Genomic DNA, 23708 nt, shown 5'->3' with positions numbered 1-23708 from the left:
ATTTAGCAGCTAAAGAGCCAGGTACTACATCCTCTGGAATTGGTGGAAGCCAAAAATCAGAGTGAATATTGGATCTACATTGGTCAGGTAACAGGACTCCAATGTCCATTGCTTACAATTTCATCTACCAGCGGCTATAATAATTGACATTGATTGTTGCCGCACTCAACTGTTTTGGTTTACTCTCAACACTCAGAAAAGTGTGATTATTTTTCACCATTCAGCTGTTCTGAGTGCAAAGGCTCTGCAAATTCACTGTACACTACCTGCCCAAAGTTGGCAAGTAGCTGATGAGTATTTGGCAAATACAGAGCCAGATATTCTTCTCGGGAGTTGGTGGAGACCAAACACAGAGCTAAAAGAGAGTCAGGAGTGGACTTGCATTCACACCACATCACTGCTGTTGTTCCAATCATCTAGTAGTTGCCAGTTTGTGCACTAGCCAACGTTAGCTAGCTTACATTAGGGCAGGTTAAACTCAGCTATTCTTGTAAACCTGACGAAAGGTACTTCATGATATTGGCTGACAAGCCTTGCTGAAACCAACTGTCAGAATTCTCACACAGAGATAAACAAATCAATCATTCAGGACCAGACAAACACAGTGAGACGATTAATTTGCAATCAAAATGCAGTGCTTGAGCTGTAAGTGCAGTAAAAAATTATTGGTCTACATAAACATGTTATCGATTTGACCTTTAAATAAACAACTTTTTGCTAACAAATTCACAATCAACTAAGAACTGCCCCCAAGTGACCAAAAAAATATATTGTCGGCATAAGAAACTACACATAAACTACTATGAGTAGACCAACTGAACAAGTAAACATACTATGTTTTAAACTCACAGGAATGCAGCACTGTATAATAAAATAAAGTGATGAACACCGCAAATATTTGTATTTTTTTATTACAAAAAGATTAATTTTTTTATACAAGTGGACGTAAAATTATTAGTGACATTCATCTACAGTTTCTCTAAATTAGACATCAGAATGAGTGCTGGGTATAGAAACATTTACAGTACAGAAAGATTAGGGTGCATAGCAATAGAAGTGAAATCTGGCTGTTGTATTTTTTTATTTATTTTTTTACAGTACATTAAAACTTTCAACCTTCTCCAACAGAAACACGTTAAGCCCAAGAGGAAAAGGTACTTTTATGGTGTAAAAACGTTTCTGACTTTAAAAAATCCTTTTTGACAACGGCATAGACCAAATGCAATTAAACTACTGTCTTCCACCTCAGGAAGATCTAGTACAAACATCACATACAAATAGAGTAACTTTACACTGCTGATAACATAAGACACAAGCTCCATAATAAAACCAAGCACAGTGCAACACTGATGGAAGAGCTGCATTTGCTTCTCTCTCAGGGAAAATGTATTTCAGTATTTTTTGCTGCAAACTATACAGGTTTGTATTTTCAGCATCATGGATAGACCTTCCAGGAAACGCATATAGTGCCTTACATATTTCTTAAACACCTTTGAAAGCAGAATAATAAAATCAAGATTTCTGAATGGATTGGAGGTCAGAGAAAAGAACATCAAGGCAGAAATACAGAAAATTAAAAATATACTGCTTTTGGTAAAAGAAGCTGGAAAGGGAAAACAGGGAAACTAACAGGTAGCTTTCACCGGAAAAAAACAACCACACCAACCAGATCACCTCCAGTGCATTCTCATGACAAATTAAATCCCTTACTCATGACAACTGTCAGATTTCCCACTTATTTACAGTAGTTGGACACCGAAAAGTGCATTTTCATGAAAAGAATGTGCTAAGCAAAACTTTTCCCAAGAAGATATAAAGAAAAGAATAGAAAACAAAAAACATCTACATTTTCACAGTCACGTTCCAAAGAAATACACACATCCAAAGATTAAAACCAATCCTGAGAAAATAATCTCTACAAATCAACAACGACCTGTCGTACTTCAGTGCATTGTTCGTTACACGATCTCCAGTGTTTAAAACATCCTTACAATAAAGAACAATAAAAAAACACATGAGTATCTGAAAACATGGTGTCAAAAAAAGGTAAAAGAAGAAAACAGTGTGGCCCTGCCAACAGTGTCGTCTTCATGGAATGAAATAAAAAAAATAAAAAAAAGATATCACAAAACTAAAAGACAGCAAACTGTTCCTTTCACATACTCATGATTTTGGTATATGTTTTTTTGGACTCTGGTTGGGGCAGTCGGACATAACAACTCCTTTACATGCCATGTACAGATTTTTACATCAGCTACACCACATTACTGCCCAGTTCTACCACCTGACTTTCTCTTTTCATCTTTAAAACTGGAAAAGAATAACAAGCTGGAAAAACTAAACAAAATCTGACTCAAGCAAGGCTCTGGCTATCATGCAATAAGCATCCATGCAGAACTTTTCAATTCCTACACTCTAAGCAATCAGATACTAATGTATGAAATGCAACAGGGGACGAAAAAAACATTTGTCTCACATCTGGACTGACCCCCCCCCCCATTGTCCACACAGAGAAGACATGATCTTCACACAGACTTTAACTCAAAGTTAAAGACCCTTTAGCATCCCCTCTGTTGACCCCCGCTGTATTTTCTTTTTGGCCCTTCTATCACGTTACTTCTGGTTATCACTCTCTTTCGGGGCCCCGAGGCTGTGTTTGGGTTCAGCTCTGCAGCATACACATAGTGCTCAAGGGCAGAGGTCATCATGTGGGTAACCTCTCAGCTTCTTCTGGAGAATGAAAACAGACAGGGCAGAGAGTTAACCATCTCAACTCTCAAATCCTTTTGGTGTTTGCGTATACAGTGAAAAACATAATTTTCTATGATGCATGACAAGGCAGATTTCCTTCGAAATGGATCAGCGGATCGGCTGACCTGATGGCGAGGGAGAATTGTCCTCCCCTGTCGTGACAAACTGTAGATCAGACCCCAAAGCAGCGATGGAGCTCCTGGGACGGATGCAGCGGTCACCCGAGAAACTTCTTCGGAGTAGGGCCTAAAGCAAGACGTGAGACTGATTAGAGTATGATATCTTCATGTTAAGACTAGGCCTAATTTTCCAGTATGACATAACTTCCGCGAATACTTACAGAGAGGGCTTTCCCGAGGCATTAATAAACTTCTGACTCTCGGATAAAATACCCAGAAACGGAATCGGATCTCTGAACTCTTTAACCAAATCACAGACCATTCTATGTGACCTTCTTGTGATAACTAATGTAATAACTGTAATGTTTTAATAACTCCCATTCACTGAGCTTCCTCTGGAGTGGGAGCTCTCCTCCCACTTCAAAAACCTCTGGGTTAGTGTGCTTGTGTTTATGACAATAATGTCCAAAAACTAGTGTTGTTTAATTTATTTTGATAATGATATTTGATTCGGGAAAAAAATGGATTTAAACAAACAAAGGAACAAAAAAATTAAAAGAAATAATAGATGTTGCCAGCTGTAACAGCACACACCTTTTGACTTGCCTTGCGTGTCATGGGGCTGGTGGGGGCGGAGGCACTGCTGTAGAGGCTGAGGCTGGAGTTTGACCTGCTGACGGTCAAACCCTTAGCAGAGCTTCCCGCGGGAGACAAGTACTTCTCCTTGATCTTCAGGTTGGTCCGGCCTTTCACTGTTGGTGACACGGCAGGTAAATTTAACAGAATTATGTAGAAAGGGGTCCACATGGATAACTGAAGCAAGATTGCCAATATGTCACTATAAAAACAATATTCACAAAATAATTCCAGAAAGTTGTCTTTTAGATGCATGCACGCCAAATCATTTAAACATTCTAAATGCACACATACAATATCTGACAACAGTAGAATAGTCAGGCACCAAAGAAACAGTAGAACCTAAACTTCAACACATACATGTCAGCAGGACGTGTCACTGTAGGTCATACCAGGTGCTAAGGCCTTGTCATACTACAATAAATAACAGCTTGTCTTGAGAAAATTGTGCCCTGTCTTGTAAAGAATAAATAGTTTACAGGAAGTGAAGACTACTCCAGTTACTGACCTCTGCAGGGGTCATTCTTGACCAGGAACTCATCTAAAGCAGTCCAGCCTCCTCCCACCCGGACCATCAACGTGCTGCGAAGGATACGAACCATCCGCAACTGCTGGGAATCCCCAAACTGCAGCAAAAAGTCAAAACACACAATGCAAAGTATTTTTTTTTAATCAAGAATTTTATTACCTGGGTGGCCATTTGGAATCTGAGGACAAAATGTAACTGCTGCATTGGCATTTCTAAATCTTTGCCTATAAGTATGACTCACCCTGTATCTATTGGCACTGATTTGCTCCACTTGGAACCTCTTGGGACAGTTACACTGTGATACCTGTCGGCTCACCTGAAGAAGACAAAGTAACGAGTGTCTGAGTGAGCGTCACGGGGGAAAATCGAGCCGCATTCATGTGTGTTTTGTCATGCGCACGATGCCCGTACCTCTTCGTTGATCTGATCTGCATCCAGAGCTTTCCTGTAGGGATCTCTGCTCGGGTGGAGCGCGCTCACAAACTCGTAGTAGTCGATGAAGCCGTCGCTGTTCATGTCGAAGATGTTCGCCACCGCGTTCATCTCCAGAGAGTTGGTGGGAAATTCTACAGTGGAGAGGTGTGAAGCCAAGTCATTCGAGTGTGTGTTAACTTAATTACACCGATATGGCAGGGCATACGTTGTTTAAATAAGTATATATGGGAAGTAATGGAGGTATTTTCATTAACACTTAGAAGACAATGAAATGTGTGAAAAAGAATCATTAATCTATTTTGAATAACGGTAAAAGGGTGAGATTTCAGTGACAGATGGGTCAAAACACTGAACTGATTTATGACAAGCGGCTCTTACTGGAGGCAAGGACATAATCGATGAACTCCCTCTGGCTGATGCGTCCGTCCTGGTCTCGATCGATGCTGCGGAACACGTCTAAGATCCGTGACTTCATATGACTGATCCACTGCATGTAACGCTTTCGCCAAATATTGAAGTCGAAGTTTGCAAATTCTTCCATCTGTCCAGCAATTGAAAACAACACAACGTCTATGTTGGTTATTACATAAGGTAATGAAGTTTGCTTAATGTCTTGCAAAACAGGCTCAAATGACTACAATGGGCAGCGTGTACAATAACCTCTTTGAGCGCCTGCTGGTGTTGTTCCAGATGTTTTTGTCTCGCCACAGCCAGGAGCCAAAGTTTCTGCCACTGACTGACCAGCTGACTGAGCTCTGGGGTCTGGGGGTCGAGGTGCTCCAGGGGAATCGGTACAGCCGGCTGCAGCTTCAGAGCGCTCCTCCTCTCTGGAGGGAGAAACAGCGATGTGGAGGCTGGGATCAGCTCGGACAACTCATTTCTGCAGTTCTTGTAAACCAATAATAACTTTTTTACAAAAAAAAGAAGCTGTTTTCACGATAGCTTACTTGTGAATGGACGCTTGCTCGGGGAAACCTGCTGTTTCGTGATGCTCTTGTGTTTGCAGGACTTTGTGGCATGTTCAACCTCTGGAAACTTTTTTTTCAACTCCTCCATGAATACCTGCAGAGGAGGGAAAACGATACTTCTCAGGGACCTGGACATGGTCAAATGTAACGTCAGATAGGTACATAGAAGAGAGAAAAGGCGTACGATGTGCTGTGCGATGAGTTCTTGGTTCTGCTCTGTAGTCTCAACTGGAGGCTCCTGGTCTCTGAGGCTGAGGGCTTCCTCCGCTGAGGAGATCCAGTCCAGTAGCCTCTGGACTTCCTCTCTCTCTGCCTCCAGTGCTGCCAAACTGGCATCGATCTTCTGGCCCTGCTGCTGAGCCCAGGTCTGAACCTAATTCACAAAACAAGGAAGGGCAGAAATAACGCCAAAATGCTAGAAATTGCTAAATTAATAGTTATTAATCACATATTTAGTCCCTTTTGGAAAACTATAATTTGCTTGTGCACATCATGCTGACACGCACCTCCTCATAGCGAGTCTTGGTGACACTGATCCAAGATTTTAAGGTGATAATGGAGTCTGGGTGACAGGAGGCCAGGATCTCCTCACCCAGACCATGGATGTTCTGTAACTCCACCGCCTGGGCCTGTAAGGCATCCATCGATTCCTTAAGAGAGGCAGAAAAAAAGGATTTACATCCATTAAAACACATTCTCATGTAGGATGAATGAGTCATTATTCATAGACGCTTTTATTCATTTCAATTGCTGAATTCATTGTTGATTTCTTGTTTTATAAGTGGTTACACAAAGCGGTACTAACTTCCGGTCTGACTATCTGTCCTTCACCCAGTTGAATGGGTTCAAGCAAATATCCCCCCCAAGTTTAACTGAATCTTTATCAGCACTAACTTGTTGTTCTGTAGAAGACCCTGACCCTTGACCTCCCCAGTTCCAGACAAGAAGGGATATATGTCCGTATAGGGGGTGGTAAAGTATCATGTAATACTGACCTTGTGTTGTTTGCGGAAAGCAAGCAAACCCTCCTCGTCCTCTGGTATCGCCCCGTACTTCAGTACCCTCTCTGCCTCAGCGAGGCGCTCCATGAAAGTGTGGACAAGGCCATCGAACTTCTCAGCCTAACAGGAACAAAGACAGAGATTAAGACAAGTGAAGGGGTGGGGCTCTTCTTATCAATGTGTATCAGTAGTCATGTGTATATTATGTATTTGCTTATGACCACAGCTCTCTGCAACTAATACGCTGGTTGGAGTTTCCCGGCCTAACTCATATTTTGTTAACTGTCAGAGCAGTTTATTGCATACTGTCAGCTTCAGTACAACGGTACCAAAAATGTGATGATAATTTTGATTCATAATGGAATTAATTTGCATAAATTGCCAAAGGAGAAATCTGAATATTCAATAAAGCCATGTTTAAAATACTGTTTATATGCTTAAAAAAAAGCTAAAATAAATCAGGTATAAAATGCAAATACGAATAAAATTTTAAATTTTATAAAAATATTTTTTCCATATTTGTATTTTCAAATATGGAATGAGGCATTATCTCAAAGAAATAATGCAATGATTTGCATACATTTCAAGAGCAGAAATCTGACCGATGGATAAATCTTTCTTTACATTTTTTGACGTATAAGTTATTTCTTGAATTTAGGATATCACTTTGTATCCATGTTTTTGTAGGAAGAAAATGTTAAAATCAGGATCATGAATGATATGTGAACAAACCCATCTGTAAAACCTTCAGAATATGGGATTAGAATTAGGTGTTGACGTATTTACTGGTTGGTACTACTTAGTATGAGGGGAACCAAACTCATTTTGACAAAGCTGCTTTTAAAAATCTGTCATCAGCTTGTGCCTGCCTTCTGTGGCCTTTGAAGCTCATTTATTATTTGTGAGAACTACCTGCTGAAGTGCAGCCTCCAGCCTGTCTTGCTTGCTGACTGACAGTTTGCACACAGCCTCCCAGCGGCCCTCCAGCTCGTCCATCTGCTCCTGCAGCCAGTGAGCGTCAGCTGTGCTGCTCCTGGTCAGGTCCCTCACGGAGCGCTTCAGGGTCCTAATGCATCCGGCTCGCTTCCCTAACTCCTTTTGGAAGGCCTGACACAAAAGAAAATCTGATGAGAAATTGCACTTTCGCTGGAAGACAGAAGCGTGGGGGAAACTGGCACAAAATACAAAATATAGTATAAAAAGTCTTATTCTGGGTAACTTAAGATCAAGGAATTATTACTAGAGTAAAGGAAAAATCAGTGTGTCAACACATCAGAGCGGACTCAATCACAACCTCTGTGTGGTTCTACTGCAGCAGTTTTCATCTCTTTGACATTGTGAATCATTGATGCGACACATTAAACTGAGTGACATATGCTGTACCTTGTGTTTGTCTATCAGGTTGTGCACTATGTCTTTGTCTCCACAAACAGGGACGTCCTCAGCCAGTTGGGGCTCCGCTCGGTACAGCCAGTCGTTCAGGGCCTGGAGAGCATCAGTGAATCTGCCTGAGAAGAGCAGCGCCTCCTCCAGCTTGTGTTGCCTGAGGAAAAGCAAACCAGAAACAAAGTGAGGTGCATTTCCAATTTCAGGACCTTTTTCTTTTTTTTTTTTAATGCTTGGAAGAAATTTGAACCCTGTCCCTATCGACTGTATCATACCTCTCCATGGACTTGCCGCTGATGGTGTCCCACGTGTCTTTGAGTTCAGCCATCTGATTTTCCAGATGCTGTCTGTCACGGCCGGTCTGAGCTCTCTCGTGAAGGTTGCGTCCGTTCTTCGATGTGGCGTCGTACATGGGCCGCTTCGATCGCAGCAGCTTCTGGAACTCCTGACAAGTGATTAAGGGATCGGTTAGTCCATTCATTTACATTTAGCTGCGAAGAAAGCTGTATTCGCTGTCGGCCTACTGCACCTTCTGTTCAGTCAGCTGTTGCTTGATTTCCTCGTGGGACACGGCAATCTCTTTATGTGTGTCTAAAGTCTGTTCCACCTCTGTCATCCAGTCCAGCAACAGGCGCCATGACTCATTAAACTGAAATATGAGCAATCAAGATACATGTTTAGTTTGAGAAAGCTGTTCATGGTCATCCATTTATATTGCAGCTGATGTAGCTGTGTGTACCTGTTTGGCACTCTTTTTAGCCTCCTCCAGCTTCCTCCCTCTCTCTGATACGCGCTGCTGGAGCTTTTTGAAGCGGTCCTGCACGGTCATGATGAGGTTATGGATGACATCACAGTCCTCCTTCCTGGTCATCTCCGTTAGCCTGCGCGCCGTGTTCTCCACCGTGCTCCTCTTCTCACTATGACCGTTCACCTCATTCAGCAGCGTCTGTGCAGAAAAAAATTGTATTTTTAAACCCCAAACTACCAAATGTGCATGTAAGTCTGGATGTGAGGCTGATGGCATAAGGGAACCTACTCTGTGTTCCTGCAGTTGAGTACAAACAGTGTCCAGAACAAAGCTGGGAGCCGGAAGAAGCCCGACAGACTCCTCACACTTGCTCATCTTGGTGAGAAGCTCCTGGACGGTGCTGTGGAAGTCCTTTGCCAGACTCAGGCCTTCTGTGAGCTTTGCCTGCGGGAAGACCATAACACTCAGATATAATCACGCGCTTCATTAACGATGAATCGACAGGGGGACACATGACTACGGAGGGTCAAACAACCTTTCGCTCCTGGATTTTGCTGTAAACAGACGCCCATTTCTGCTCAAGAATAGACAAGCTGTGTTCGGTGCTCGAGCCCCGCACAACGTCGCTGCTCTCCAGCATCCTGTGGATGGCATTCCTCACATCTGTGTAGGTGTGGAACTTTGACTCCATCTCGGCGCACAACTCCTGATGTGGGTGAGAAGAAAAAGGAAAGTCAGCTTTCATGGAATTACTTGGTAACACACTTTTATTTTGTTATGCTTCGCTCTCTTTTGACAATCAAATGTCTGGTTCCGTTTTACCAAGTGTGCATTGAGCCTTTCGCTGGCAGAGTCCGGCATACTCCACATGGTTTTAGAAGAGGACAGTCTCATGTCTGTGTTGTCCAGCCACTGCAGAAGATCTTGAATCTCCATTGTGACATCTTGAACCTGCAGAAAAAGCAAAAGAATAAATGCAAAGGTCCCCTATGGTGATGTGCATATCAGTTAGTTATGGCTCAATTTTCATCATCTATCATCAGTTGCCATCAATATTTGTGTTCTATTTTAATGAAACATTATAACAGCATTACTAGAAAACCTTGCTTCATGATGATAAAAGCCAAATTAAAATGTTTAAATTTGGGCTCGCCTTTTCACAATTTTATGTTCACCTTTACACAAAAAAAACCACAAGAGGGCGCCACAATATGCCCATAATGAAGCACAAAAAGCACAATTTCTCTCCTCTACTTTTGTTGCAGGGCTGACAAAATAATGGATGTTCATCTCTGTTCACCTGACTCAGTCTGTTTTCTAACTCCAGCTGCCTGCGCTCAGTCTCACAGCGGACAAACTCCCAGCTTTCATTGAGCTGCTCCAGCTGAGACTGCAGACCATGCGGGCTGTCCACGGTCCCGACCTCCAGCAGCCCCCTGCCTGCCTTGTTGAGGGACTCCATCGTGCGAACGTGGGACATGACGTCATTTCGCAAGACCTTGGAGAGGGAAGGAGGAGCAGAGGTTAGAGATTTATCACGGTATAAGTAAATGTTTTGATTTGAATGTGTTGCTTAGAGATGCTTTTGGGGGTTCAGTGTGTTTTCTGATTGTGACTGGAAAGCAAGGTTGGTAAAGTATAAATGTATAGAACTAATACAGAAGGCACAGACACTGGTAGACACAATGGTCAACAGAGTGTGTTAGTCATTCAAGGCAAAGTGTTCAATGTTATCTAGCAGATAAACCCAGTGTTAGCGTCACTGAAACAGTGTTAGCGTCACTGTTTTCTGAGACCTTCAATGCCTGGAGGAGCCCTATCACACTACAGCCTCCCTATTACAGTGCAGCTGTACAAAGTTGCTTTATTTTAGCCATGACCAACCTTGTGTTTGGCCAGCTCTATTTCGCAGGCCTGCAGGTCAATGCTGATTGGCTGACTGCCCTGCAGTTGTTCAGCAGTTCGGGAGAGCCATGTGTGAAGCTCATCCAGTGTGTTCTGGAACTGACCCAGACCCAGCAGAGCACACTCCAGCTGATGCTGATGGCAGAACAAGAAAAAAAAAGTTAAATGTATATCTTTATTTATTCATTTTTTTTACAGCATTTTTTACTTTCCAGCTAGATGTAATTTCTACATCATATTATAATAAGATTGTGCAAACAGTGTATTACATTGGCATGCTGGTATTAATATCAGATATTGCCATCTGCATACTCTCACCTGTCTGCCAACAGTCTCTGACTCCAGGCTGTCCCAGCGCTGTCTGAAGTCACACAGCGGCGAGACGGAGCCCGGACGCTCCGAGCCCGGGGACAGCCGGCACACAAAGCGATGGTTCAGGCTTTCGATCTCGATTTTCTTCTGGTAGAGTTCTCGCTTAAACTCCTGAAGACAAGAATAAAGATAGATTATATGTTTAGCCTCATAGGCCTCCATAATTAACAAAGATTGAAGTTTGTTGTCAAAGTTTTAATCAGACTCTGACATGGAAAAGTGCAATGGAAATTGTCATCAAAGTCAGAAATTTCAAGTTGGAAACTCATAGCCCAACACAGATGACGTCACAGCAGTGTGGCGCCGCACATGGTGAACAATTACTTTTTTACCGCTTCATTATTTATCAGTTTATATAATGTTTGTTAGTGAAATGTGCAGTAAATACAAATTTGTCGTTACTTTCATTCAGTTGATCTGCACTCAACAGAAGTCTTTGAGAGTATGTTATATCGTTTGCTTGTGAAGTTTGCAGACTTTCCATTCAAACACCCGTTTGAAGCGAGCGTTCATGTTTTTCCAAGCAGATGCCATGCAGCGCCTTTAGATTGGAAGTCGGGAATACTGACTCTGAAATACCGACTAACAACGTAACGCACCATAAGTTTCTTTACGAGACAAAACATATTTATCGAGAACACTTTCATCATTGGTGGTGAAAGCGTATGAACTCACCTTGAGATCACATAGCTGCTCTTTGACTGATCCCAGGTCAGTTCCTACCATGAACTCTTCAGTAGACCTCAGCTCAGCTGACTTCAACCACTCAAAAAGACCCTATAAGCAAAACAATAATCACAGTGAGAATTAAAGCAAAATGAATTACATACTTTACAATCATTTAGCCTTGAATTGCTGCCGCATTGTGGGATTTGACATTGAATAAATGTTGTTTCCAACAGCCAAACACGATTCTCTGTTGGTTTACACAAATGGCTTCATTTCAAATAGTTCTTTTGATTCAGTCTCACACAGTTTGCATCATTAAACTCAATGCCTTTGGCAGAGGACCACACAATCTGTCAGTCACTCAGAAGTGAGGCTGCAGGGAGTAAGACTCTGAATTGTACTACTGCAACACAAGACCAGCTTTGTGTTTGGCAGGATGCCTCGCTGCTTGAGTCAGGCAGTGGTGGCCAAGTATCCTGTTTGATAGTTTATGTTTTGATACTGACCGCGACATATTTGTTAGTGTGTGGGTATGCATAATGGGCACGCACCTGCATGGTGTCTTGATAATGCAGTGCCATCTGCAGGGACTCCTCCAGCTTTTTGTGACATTCGTTCCACAGTTTGCTCAAGTTGTTCCATGTGCAATAGAGCTAAAAGAAACCAAGAAGACAAGGTGTTGAGGTCATCAACAAAACATCATGAGTTAAAATGACTTTATTCAGATTCATGTCTTACTTCATCGAGGCTCTTTGTGACATCTGGTTTGTCCGTGTCCCCACATGCAGACATCAGATCCATTCCCAAAACGCCAAGCGTGTCCAGATCTCCCTGTAAACTGTCGATATCCTCCCTCAGAGTCTATAAGTTGAGAGGATGGAAACAGTTACATAGTGTCTCATATGTTACAATGTGGGTTTCTTATACATGATTGCTTTAAGAGCTTCCAGACAAACCTGCATGGTTTCAAGGCTCTGGCGAATTGTTTCGGAGTCCGTCCGACTGGCATTGAGATCTAAAACTGCCTGCTGAGCCTCACTGAGCGCAGCCGTGACGTCGCCGACATCACTCCAGAACTTCAAAGCCAGATCCAAGAGTTTGAGCAGCCAGCTTTCCCTCTCCTGCGCCTCAGTGTGCGTCTCATCCCACATCTGGGACAGGCCGGACACTCGCTCCTGGATTGCTACGATCGCAAGGATAATGCTTAGAATTTTACCCCACGTAAACTAGATTGTAGTGTTGTATACGAACATGATCACATTACCTGTGCCGACGGATCCATCACCAGCTGCCTGAGTGTTGGCCAGCAGCTCATCGGCCTGTGTCTTGACACTGCTGAGGCCCAGCTCCAGCTTGGACAGCTCAGACAGGGTGAGCTTGTTGTCTTGCAGCTGCTCCTGGATCCTCGGGGTGAGGCCTTGAAGGGAGCTGGGGGTCTGTATGCGGCTGCGGAGGCGGTCGAGACTCTCTCGGATGAGGGTCATCCTCTCATTCAGCTGTAAGTACAAGACGTGTGTGTTTGTGGTAGCGCGCGTAGGGCTGTTCATATCAACTTGACATCATCCGAGCATTCTTACCTGCGTGAATCGAGGCAAAGACTCCTCGAGCAGATTTGCAGTCTCCCTGACCCGGTCTCTGATGGCCCTGTGCTGCTCCTCGGCCTCTGTAGCCTTTTGACAGAACTCGTCCCCTTGAACGGGGTTTAGTTCTGACAAGCGTTTTGCCACGGAGCATAAGCGTGCGATTAGGGGTCGGTGCTCTGCTATCGACTCCCTCAGACCCTTAACAGAGGAGACATAAAAAGAAGAGCAGACTTTGTTCAGAAAGAACCCCCATTCTATTCTAATCCCTAAAATACACGGAGCGATGTGAAAATAAATCACACTGTCTCACTTTTCATGGCATACCTGACAACATCTGATATGCCATTATGGTGAAAATTATCCCTGTTAGGAAGTAGATTGCAGTGCACACATACAATGAACTGTACTTGAACAGAACGGCTCATTTAGCCAAAAGAAAATGTGAAGCATAAAAGGACTTCTTTGTTAAACAGGACAGAAAAGGGGGTGATAAAAAAAAGAAAAAAAAAGCTGGCACTCAAATGGTGAGAGGCAGGTTTCTTCTACCTGTAAGAGGTCCTGTTGTTCCCGAAATGCCTCGTAGCTAATTGTGCTCAGGGAGAGCTGGCCAATTAGGGTTTGAGTTTCCTCAAGCCAGGGCGAAACCTCGCCGAGGCCCTCTGAGAACTGGAGAAGAAGCGACTGAGCGTGCTCGAGCTGCAGGACCACATGGGAATTGGTGGCTGAGGTGGTGTTGCATTGTTCCTGTAAGGCCTCTAACGGGGTCTGCATGGAGAGGTGACAGCAAAACACAGAAGTTAGAAACACGCTTTTAGGTCGAAACTTTGTCAGTGACGTAGTCGCATTAAACGAAATGTGGAGAATACCCTCAAATCTCCTGTTTCTCCTTCATCGCTGTATGTCAGCAAGATTTCAGCGATCTTCACCATCTTCTCAATGTTGAACCTGTGCTGCAGAATCTCCACTGCCAAAATCTGTTCAGGAGATAATACATCAAATCAAAACCACTTACCGAAGCTTCAGAAGTCACAAATAAAATAACATACACATGTAGTGGTCAAAGTAGTAGCTATATTTGTGTAATGCCCTGACCTTCTGCTCATAGAGTAGTTCCGCGATGAGCTCTGGATCCAGATGAATGGTTTTCAGCTTTTCCAGACTCAGCGCTGTGTCTCTGAACCACGTCATCTCCTTCACCACCGCCTGTTCCAGCTGATGAGAACATACTGCGTGTTAGCCTGGCATTATTGACGCAAAATTAAAACACAATACTGTTATTTCTGGAATGGAAAACCACTTGGCAGCGCATACTGGCAGTAGTACGAGTCTGTATTATAAAATAAGATCAGAATTAAAATTCGAGCAAATGATACGGGTACACAAATTATGGATTAGTGTTCAAAGGCAGTTCTTGTACAATGAACTTTTTTGCGGTAAAAGTGTCATTTAAAATGGCAAACATATAACAAATCATGAGAAATGTGAAAAGAATACTATAAAATCAAAACAGAAATTAAAAGAACTGAAGAATTAAGGTTAATTATTGTAAACATGTCCCTGAGTAGCTTTGCTAAATTCACAAACTTTTAACTGCTAGCTAGCTGGTAAGATAGGTAGTTAGCTATCAAAGAAAAATTCAGGTGACACAGCAAAAAATAAATAAGATAAAATAAAATGCATTGTAGCTAGCATGCTACTTAAACTGATACTGAAACTCAGCTTTAGGTTCCACAAATGTACTGCTCACAAGTGTGGTCAGCAAATTAAACATTGTTTGCTATGCTATAGCAGGCTACTATGCTAACATTGCATAGTTATATCCAAGGACATGTTTTGCCAAATTTAAATATTCCATTCAAAAGCTGAAAAAGTCTAACAAGTATCATCAACCTTTGTCGTTCCAGCATAGGCCTATTGATATTTACACCCTCTCTTTCGCTTTGAACATCCACTAATGTTTCAGTATCCATTTAGGCTAATGGTAACTTACTAAAGCACAGTGTTGACTTTGAAATTCGAGGCAACATTAGCCTAGAATAAGGTGCATGATGAAATGATAGCAACTTAGAAGTCATGAACTTATAAAGATAAAGCTAGTCGGAGTTGGTTAAGTTTAGCTAGACTCTTTGAATGTCATTAAAGAATATATTTCATACATAGTATGTAAAAGGGTAAAAGACTTTTCAAGTAGGCCTTCACTTCTTTTAATTGAAACTAGTAAAGCCGACCCCTGCTACAGTATCTGACTGGTCCACTGTTTGACTGTGTGGTATGTTACCCTCTGTCTCTCAGCTGCACATAGAACTGCGTCTCCAGCGTGCGTCTGTGCTCCTGCTGCCCCCAGGAGCTCCCTCTCGATGCGGCCCAGCCACAGGTGGAGGTCCTCCTGGCTGGACGTGCAGCGACTGGAGGCCTCCAGGGCCTGCTCCAGTCTCTGTAGCACATCCAGACTGCTCAGACTCAGCACAGAGCAACGGATACGAAGAGCGTCCATCTTCTCCTGTACCTGCTGGGCTTCATCCTCTGAAACAAAATGTGGTTAACAAATGTTGAGTTTATCAGAAGTCAGAAGGTAAGACTGATTAAGAGGAAAATATTAGTATACGTGTAGATCATGTAAACTTATATCCAACCTCAGTGATGACACAGTGCCATCAGTTGTACCATAGGAAGAGAGCATTACCTGAAATTGCCTCTATCAGATCATGTCCTGACTTTTGTATTTTCCCTAGATCAGCAGTTTTGACTTGAATCTCTTCAACAACAGCCTAAAAGAAAACGGAAAAATTTCCAAAAATATAATTCCATACTCAAACAGCATGATGCACATTCACTATTTGCTTGAATCATACATGGTAGATATCCAACCTTGGCCCTCTCTGTGGCCTCAGAGAGATGCAGCATCACTCTCTCTGCGTTTCGGAGTTCAGCTAGGGTCTGTTCCACAGACATGAGCCATTGCTGCAAGCTGTCGACTCCTTCCTGGAAGAGCTGGGCCCTGGGCAGAATGAGCTCCAGACTCGCTCTCCTATGACCGACAAAATGTCAGTGATTAAGATATGTATCATGAGGGAAGCCTTGCCAAATGACAGTGTGGCATTGCCAGTGAGTGACAGTAGCTGACCTTTGCTCTGCGTCTCGCTGTAAGGCCTCCCACTTCTGTTTGAGAGTGGAGAGCTTGACCTCTGCCTGCTCCCCCTCCTCTCCTGGGTGGGCCTCCACCAGCCGAGGACCCTCCAGCATCATGGAGTCCATACTGCGCCTACGGTCTGTAAGGAGGCGCTGCAACAGCTGTAAAAGAACAAACAAAGCTAGATTCAAAGTGGAAACAATCAACTTTTCAATCCGTCTTTCCAAGAGGTACTGTTGGAGCCACTGTTGCGAAGACAGCTGGATCAATTTCCATTTTTTCATCAAAGCATGGCACCTAGGGGTGTAATAATCTATCAGTCCAGATCAATATGTTGAGTCAAGGATCCATCTAATGTTATTAGTGCACAGTGAAGAACTCAATCAATTTGATCATTTTTAAGATGCATCTTGACTTGAAATTCCCTTAGCACACCCGTATTACCTTTTCATTCCTCCTTACAAAACATTCAAACTGTGCTAACGCCAGGCAGGTATTGACAACAAGCCAAGAACAAGACAATGACAATATTTACTCCCCGTCCCGGAAATAAATCAGCTGTGTGGGAATGTTTTTGGACAATTCTTCTGTTGACCCATTTTTGAAAAAATGGGTCAACAGACAAACAAGACATCTCACTTAGCAGGTGGCTAACTTGTTGCTCTCGCTACGGCAATATTAGCCGCTCTGTTCCAACAATGTCAGGCTGAAGAAACGTTCATACAGAAAATTCTACCAGAATTTTCTATTTCTATTCTATTCTATGCAGTGACTTAAACTGGCAGTGAGTCAGAAAAAGGGTTGAAAGATGCATGTCATTTGTTAAGGTAGGAGCAAAGGAAAAGTCCACTAGCTGCCAGGCTAACTAATGCAAGACAATTGTTTTGTCTACTTGACAGATATTATTGAGCAGAGATTTATACTCTTGTTAAGTGTGTCAGTGGGGTTGGTTTTAAGTAAACTATTCTGCACATCACTGCTTACATCTAGTTATGTGTTGTTTTTATAAGGTCAAAAGAGCTTCTGATGAAATGAATTATCGCATACAGGTGCAGGACGTTAAAATATACAGGTTAAATTGTTCAAAGAGTACAGCAGAAAATGTTTGGCTTTGTACGTATTTGGACATTTATTAAAGCCCAATCCTTGTTTTTTTTCCGCCTTTGTGTCAGAGAGCCGCGTCTCATGTGTCAAGCTTACATTGTTAAGATCCAGGCAGGTTTCACCTCATCCAAAGAGCTCACAATGGATGTGATTACCGCTGAAAGGTGAGACACTTCCTTGCTTTTCTCATTCCCCCAGGAAATGTTCACAAAGACTCACTGAAAGCTCACTGTGGCTATGAACGCCACCCATTCACCACTGAATAGAAATGAGTTGATATCATAAAGGAAGTAGTTGAGCATTTTCCATGACCTCAGCACAACTTTCTATAGGTAGCATATCCTCTACTGTGGTACTTCAAAGATGTTCTTTGACACAAGAAATGAGGTGATGTGATGCCGGTGATAACACACCTTTTGTTCTTGGAGCTGTGCTTTCACCACTTTGACCTCAGAGGATGGGGGTTTCTGATTGGCTGTGAGCTCCTCTATCTCACAGACCCATGTGAGCAAAGCGTCCAGGTTTTGGAGAAATGTCTCCGAATCTGTTGACGCATCCCTCAGTGCCAAGGCAGATCTTGTTCCCTTGAGAAAGACCATTACAAGTATTAAATAAACTGTGAATGGATGAAATACTGTAGGTGGATGATTCCGAGTGAAAAATGAACACTTTTGTAGCAGAAGAAGAAAAGAGTACAAAATAAGATAGTTGATTGTCATTCCCAACTCATCAAATACTGATGCTTGGTTGGTGGCCGGCCTGACCTTCGAAGTGTCATTATTGATGACCTGGGAAACCCAAAGCATCAGCATTGATGAAATGAAAATCAGACTCAGCAATCAACTATCTTACTTTGGACATTAAAGGGTAAAAACATACCTTCCATCTATCCAGGCTGGAATCCTGGTCTGAGCTTGAGTGTCCATCGCTTTGGAGCTGCAAAATAAAGACAGTCCACATGATGTGTTTCATGAAATCCCTGTTTTTAAAAAGACCCACAACAATTTCATAGACAAAACATTGCGTTTTTGAGAAGGAGTCTAGGTGAGAATGTATGAGAATTTTAAGTTCAGATGAGAAGAGGACAGAATGAAATGGAGACGGGTGAGATTTGTCATGTTTGAAAAGTTGGTGTTCTTATCAACCTCAGCAAGTTGCTCTGCGGCACCATTCAGCACTCTAACAGTTCGGGTGACTATGGGGTCTCCTCCCTTTTGTCCGGATGGATACTCTGTCACTTCCACAATTTCGGTTACAATTGTCTCCGTCACCTCCGTCACCTCTGTAACCTCTCGTGATGCCAAAGTCTTCCAGGACCAGGGGCTTCCTTCCCTGGAGTCTCTTCTCTGGAAGCTGGCCCTCCTCTCCGCAGCGCTTTTGTCCGAGTGAGCCAGGGGGGATCTGGCATACTCCGGAGGCATGGTTCTTCTTGTAAGTGTCCCATTTCGCGATGTTTTTATCGGAGAAGGGCTGCTATGCCAGGCGTTATCAAGAGTACTGGTGCTCCTGATTGTAGAGGCAGGAGAGCTGCGGAGGGGTTTGTCCGAAATGGGAGTTCGAGCGCCCTCCTCTCTACTGTATTCAATCTCCTGTGCTTCCTTATCGTTCTCCACCTCTTTATCCTTGTTTGCATCCTCGCTTGCTTTGTCTTTGACATCCACGTCTGGCTTGGCCTCTCCATGTTGCTCCTGGGGCTGCCACTCTCGTCGTCGTTGGTAGCACTCCTTCAGGAAGGCCTCGTCCGACCTCACATGCTTGGACTTCTGGCCCAGGCAGCTGGGCCGGCTGATAAGGTTCCCCATAATCCTTCAGCCCAGAGGCTAGTGAGGTAATAGGTGAGGTTAGGCCCCTCGGCCATGCATGCGGAAGATCCTTCAGCTACCTAAAATAAGACAAGGGGGCTCTGGGTCAACATGCATTGAACAATTGCGAGTAAGTGTAAGTAAATCAACAAAATATATACCACTGCTCTAGTTTCTTTAAAAGCACAATTTCCCTACTTCAAAGTCGCTAAGTACTGCCACAGTTTACAACTTCAGGAAAATGCCATGAGACCAAATTAAACCAGGCTCTCACATCCTTTATTTGCTTAATTTCTGTGCCAATGTTGCCCTTTTCTTGGCAGGGAAAGACCAGAGGGGACTACAGCAGAGACACTTGGCCTGGATACTCCCTGTCCCTTTTGTCTTCCTTGAGACCACATACACACATGCTCCCCATCTATCTCACATCACCAACTAAAATATTCCAGGCTTAGAAATCAATGTGACAGGCTTGTCGAGGATCCCACTGCTGAGCCTGGCACGGAGAAGCGGTGGCAGACAGCCAGCTCTTTCTCTAACTCAGTCTGGACCAGTCCTGGGAAACCCGTTAGGGATCTGATCAAATATGACAGCCATAAAAACGCAGACATCGCCTCATTGCTCTGGGGTGACAATAAGAAGGGGGGTTAGGAACTCATAGTGGCACGGGGGAAGTGGGGGAGTAGTTAGGAAGACAACAACAATCAACAGTGTACCTTCAAGTTTACAATGGTGTTTGTTTTATGGGGAAAATAAATGCTCTTCCAAAATAATAACCCAGTGGAACTTGAGAGATTCCCCGATTGTTCCTCTTACCACTACAATTTTGAATCCAACAGTGTTCAACACCTAGTTTGACTGTAATTAGTGTATTACTGTAGAGTCTGATTGGCAGTGACAATTTCAAACTGTGTCAGCCTGTCTGCTTCCCCCTGAGCTCAGTGCCTTCATTGCTTTGACAGAAGGGTTAAAGGTGGATGTAATTATCTTGGTCTAAAGGAGCTGAGGTGAGCCCATCAGGAGATCCCAAGGAGGGTTCCTGTCCAGGCCGGATCCTCCCTCTGAGGTGGGGTTGGTCTGGTCCATTCAGAATTACAGAGGTCACCTGAGGTCACGCTTGGTGACTAAAGATCTGTGGGGGGCCTATATGGGTCACCAAAGGGGAAATTGGGATGTTGGCTCCACAAGCTACTGAGAAGGCTTTTTTTTTCTCAAGCCAGATTGATAGTGCTGCGTTGGTACAGTAACATGTTACAGTCACGCTGCTGGCAGACAGATTTATGCTGAATATGCAGCTTTCTTATCTTTGCGAGAGGTTCAACACAAAGACACTCTGCGGGCAGAGAGAACTTCACATTGTGCCACTGTCAATATCCACCCATATCCGACTCAACTCTCCTTTGTGTGTCACTCAAATATCAAACAAATTTTAATTCAGTTAAATCACAGCCTTTAACTAAATGAGAATCAAACAGCGACCTAGTTTGATTTGACTCCATGTGCATTAGGCTAGTAATTACTGACATCATGCACGTCTCTGCAGAGCAGATGATGCAGTCAAGGGATCCACAGGGGAGGACACAGTCGGATCAGAGAGTGGTGCCCAGACAAAGCCCTGGCCTTTCGATCAATGATTACCCAGTTAGCTCAGATCACTGCCCAGCGGTCTCCTGAGGAGGCCAGAGAGAGTGCCTGTGGCCGTGTTCACATGGGTTAACAATTCAAGAGAGAGGGTGTGCCGTGTCTGGTTACTGCACCGCATGTGTGGCTGTTTGCTAAATTACCCGGTTGCCTCTACAGTGAGCTCACAGCAATGTATGTGAGGATATGCTGAGTAGTGTTATTAGAGAGCACACGGTGCGCTACCAGGGAGATGCTGTTAAACATAAATATGCAAAATATATGCTTTTATTATGTCTACTAGACTGGTCCACTCAGGCGCTGATGTGCAACACATTTTTGTAAGGCGATCAGATAATTTCACAGGCAGCTTTCAGCCCTCACGTGAGAGATTATAACAACACTATGACCTACATTTTTCTACTATCAAAGCAAACCGGGGAAGCCCCTCTTAAAATGCTTCGAGCCTGTGCCTGACATGCACCTCTTTACTCTCTAGTATAACGATACTAGGAAGGGAACCAGAGAACCACTCCACCATTCGACTCACACTGCCGATGACCTAACCATCCCATCACTTAACCTATTTTGAAATGGCCCTTAATTCAGCCCAACCCTTTCTCTGCTCTCAACGGTGATTTATGATACATGACCGCAGTCCATTTCCTGATGAATTCGATTACAACCATAGTATGGGGGCTTACCAGTTGCATTGCTAAAAGAAATATGAAAAAAAAAAATCCTAATATTATTGTGTCAAAGAAAACAGTTTGACATTTTTATATCTGATTCACATTTAAGAGCTCAATATGGCAGACACGTGTATGGGCGTATTCAAGTGTTTTGAGCAACACCTTGAATATCAAGACACTGTATACAAATGTAATGTTCCTATTGCGAATTGGCTCGATTCACCCATTTACATGTCTCAAAAAGCAGTGTGCCGGTTGGGTTTGTAATCAGTGGCAGAACAATAATCATCAATCACAACAGTAAGAGACCCGTAATGTTGTGTCACTGCTGCCTGTCTGCCTCTGTTAAGGGAGGTCCTGAAGTGGTAATCATGGTAGTGGTCCCTAATCAAGGATGGCAGCTGTGCATTCACCCATGAGACTCATAACATTTTAGGGTGGATATTGTACAAGGTCATACGTTCAGCTCAAAGACAGTCCTCTAAACATGCAACCAAAAGCTACTGGAAAGAATTAAATGTCAGCGAGGCTGCAGCTAAATTAATGGTTGACTTAAAAAGGCCATGCCTGCCGAGGTTTGTCACAATTCTGACGATTTTGTTGATCCTTTCATGAAATCCAAGCAGCGAATTAAGCTGTTTGAAAGGAAGAAATCAAATATACTCACATCAGAATGATCCATTCACACTGGTGGGATATCTCAATGCCTGCTGCACTTGTGTTTTTCATTTAAGTCAAGCAAATCCTCCAGTCACAACTCATTCACTGACACATGGCTCCCTCAATGACTGACCAGCAAAGTCCAAAACCAAACTCTCCCCCTGAGCCAATCCTGAGCTAGTGGCAGTTTTGGCGGTTTGAAGCTTACGTGAACCAAACTTACCCTGAAGCACAGTTGAGCCAAACAGCATGAGTAAAGGAATCCAGCCAGTCCTCAATCACCATTCAAAAAAGAAGAAAAAGAGGAGGGGGGGGGGGAGAAATCCAGCTTTGTTTGAGCATCCTTTGAACGGCCTCCGAGCTCCAACATCCCAAACTGAAGCCTCCTCGCACGCACGCATGCTCCCTCCGACGCACACTCAATCACGTCCACTCATTCCCCCATGCCCGCATACAAACACACTTTCTGAACACACTCGCACATGCCCTGATAACTCATGCTTTTCCGTTGCCCACAGTCACAGGCAAACAATGTCCTCCTCTCCCCTCACAGTGCACCCCTCCCCTGCCCTCCGCTCACTTCACTTCTCCTCCCACCAGCTCTGCTCCTCTCCCTTTCTTCTTTGTTGTGGGAGCTGTGATAGAGGAATTCCTTCCTTGTTAACGCCGCCGATGGGATAGTGCGCCCGGATGGAGACAATGTTTTCCAACGGCTCAGTTGAACTCCCACAGTTCCCAGCCAAGAGCGGTTTTCACGTGGAGGTCAGATCGTGCCAGTTTCGTACAGCGACGAGGCGGCGGCGTTCTCACTGCTGCTGCTGCTGCTGCTGCTGCTCAGGTTGCTCCTGTACCAGGCATCTAGGCGGCAAAGTGCCCCCTTTACCTTCCCCAGGCTCATTTCTCTCACTCTCTCCCCCTTCTCGTCCAACAAAGCCCCTCCTCTGGCTCTGACTGTGGCTCAGAAAACTCCATGCTGCTTCTTGCTTGAAAAATGGGATGAGTGGGGAGGGGGGCTAGAAAAAGGAGAGTTTTCTAAAGACCCCTGGGCCGCCCTCGGAACATTCACATGTTAAGTGACAGCTGCCTCAGCCCATTCCCTCTCTCTCAACGGCGAGCGAGAGAAGTGCACGCTACAAAAGAAGGGGACCCACACCCACCCTGCTTACCCACCCACTCACACATTCAACCCCCAACCCCCTCGCAGTCCCCTCTTCCCCATTCAGAGTCAGTGCAGCAGTCTCCACAGCAGCAACAAAGACGACTAATTACTGTAAAACATCTCAGATTACTTTTCAACTCACTTCCAGCCATTGCAAACCCCGGCCCATAAACAAAGAGGCTCGAAGAAAACACACACACACACACACACACACAAATAGACAGCAATGGGGCGATAATTCTGGGGAGTCCTTTCTCTGTTTTTGGCATGGGAAAGTGAAGGAAGGACCCCTGTGAGGAAATTCTATCATTCCCCATTTCAATAAGTCACAATATTTGCCTTGGAAATGCAGAACACCATGCCTACTGTATGCAAACACCATCACAGCAACACTCACTCAGATTTCCTGGGGTTTTTAACTGAACAATGAACTTTTTTT

The 23708-nt window shown here is 43.8% G+C and overlaps 1 protein-coding gene across 4 annotated transcripts; it reads right to left on the bottom strand.

Annotated features, from left to right (window-relative positions):
• Positions 1-895: 895 nt before the first annotated feature.
• macf1b (microtubule actin crosslinking factor 1b) lies at positions 896-23240 on the bottom strand. 4 transcript variants are annotated; one of them, XM_030393932.1, is made up of 40 exons: positions 22334-23240; positions 18482-19218; positions 18216-18272; positions 17750-17920; positions 16227-16393; positions 15971-16130; positions 15786-15870; positions 15381-15625; positions 14195-14314; positions 13969-14076; positions 13649-13867; positions 13097-13300; positions 12784-13015; positions 12476-12702; positions 12258-12380; positions 12071-12172; positions 11526-11627; positions 10797-10961; positions 10458-10613; positions 9874-10071; positions 9396-9524; positions 9109-9279; positions 8862-9017; positions 8565-8771; positions 8355-8474; positions 8101-8270; positions 7823-7982; positions 7352-7546; positions 6434-6559; positions 5945-6088; positions 5623-5811; positions 5418-5532; positions 5131-5297; positions 4849-5011; positions 4447-4601; positions 4277-4351; positions 4015-4132; positions 3465-3622; positions 2877-2997; positions 896-2730 (listed from the first exon to the last, which is right to left on the bottom strand). In XM_030393932.1, the coding sequence occupies exons 2-40, from the start codon at positions 19136-19138 to the stop codon at positions 2705-2707; spliced, it is 6363 nt and encodes a 2120-aa protein (XP_030249792.1). In that variant the 5' UTR covers positions 19139-19218; positions 22334-23240; the 3' UTR covers positions 896-2704. The 4 variants fall into 4 exon arrangements, with proteins under 4 accessions (XP_030249792.1, XP_030249794.1, XP_030249793.1 ...); XM_030393934.1 differs by having other exon boundaries at positions 3477-3622; XM_030393933.1 differs by lacking the exon at positions 22334-23240 and adding an exon at positions 22118-22320.
• Positions 23241-23708: the final 468 nt, after the last annotated feature.

Source organism: Sparus aurata, chromosome 17, assembly GCF_900880675.1.
Source record: "Sparus aurata chromosome 17, fSpaAur1.1, whole genome shotgun sequence".
In the NCBI taxonomy this organism is placed as follows: domain Eukaryota; kingdom Metazoa; phylum Chordata; class Actinopteri; order Spariformes; family Sparidae; genus Sparus; species Sparus aurata.
Note: the sequence above shows the minus strand (reverse complement) of the source record. Positions and strands in the feature narration are given on the sequence as shown.

Excerpts from the sequence above, each read along its gene's own strand:
- macf1b (XM_030393932.1), bottom strand. The coding sequence starts at position 19,138 with ATGGGGAACCTTATCAGCCGGCCCAGCTGCCTGGGCCAGAAGTCCAAG. Across the intron at positions 12,173-12,257 it reads TCACAAAGAGCCTCGATGAA|CTCTATTGCACATGGAACAA; the intron begins GTAAGACATGAA and ends GGTTTCTTTTAG. Across the intron at positions 5,298-5,417 it reads GAGCAAGCGTCCATTCACAA|AGAGGAGGAGCGCTCTGAAG; the intron begins GTAAGCTATCGT and ends TTCTCCCTCCAG.